Source organism: Octopus bimaculoides, chromosome 7 (genome assembly GCF_001194135.2).
Source record: "Octopus bimaculoides isolate UCB-OBI-ISO-001 chromosome 7, ASM119413v2, whole genome shotgun sequence".
In the NCBI taxonomy this organism is placed as follows: Eukaryota; Metazoa; Mollusca; class Cephalopoda; order Octopoda; family Octopodidae; genus Octopus; species Octopus bimaculoides.
The window spans coordinates 5,112,661-5,113,359 of record NC_068987.1 but is presented as its reverse complement, the minus strand read 5'-3'; the positions used below and the strand labels follow the sequence as shown (position 1 = coordinate 5,113,359).

At 36.9% G+C, this 699-nt stretch overlaps 1 protein-coding gene across 1 annotated transcript in view; it reads left to right on the top strand.

The window, feature by feature from the left end:
• Nucleotides 1–311: 311 nt before the first annotated feature.
• Nucleotides 312–699, top strand: part of LOC106882471 (protein SPT2 homolog) — a 14,400-nt gene continuing 14,012 nt past the window's right edge. Inside the window, exon 1 of the mRNA XM_052969183.1 lies at nucleotides 312–484. Within this exon, the coding sequence (XP_052825143.1) occupies nucleotides 425–484 (60 nt within the window). The 5' untranslated portion in view covers nucleotides 312–424. The remainder of the gene's footprint in view (nucleotides 485–699) is intronic.

The following is a 699-nucleotide window of genomic DNA, read 5'->3' as shown; positions in this document are numbered from 1 at the left end:
TGTTTGTGTGTCTGTTTGTCCCCCCAGTATCGCTTGACAACCGATGCTGGTGTGTTTACATCCCCGTAAATTAGCGGTTCGGCAAAAAAAGAGAACCCGATAGAATAAGTACTAGGCATACAAAGAATAAGCTCTGGGGGATCGATTTGCTCGACTATAAAGGCGGTGCTCCAGCATGGCCGCAGTCAAATGACTGAAACAAGTAAAAGAGTAAAAGAGAGTATTTACCTCCCTTACCGGATGTGCAACTTACATCATCCAATGAGCAATTCCCTTTTCCAATACTATTTAAGTTATTTCCCTTTAGCGGAAGTCAATTGTCTCATTTCAGTCTTCAAGTGTGTGTGTGTGTGTCTGTGTGTGTGTCACCAGCTGGAATTCTCGGATCGAAGGATAGAATTCAGTTAATATCTGGCTCGGCAAAATGGATTTTACAACTCTTATGTCTATTGCTTATAAAAATCAGCAAAACGCTGAGAAAAAGGTATCTTTCTTTTATCTATTTACTTCCTCTATTTTATATTTATTTTATAAAATCTCCCTTTATCAAACTACTTGATCCCAACTGGTTAAGCATCATCACTCCTTTTTGCTAATAATAAACTGGACAATTTTGTCAATTACTATAACGGAACTGATGTGTATACACATCACACAATATATGTAAATATATATATATGTGTATATATATACACACAC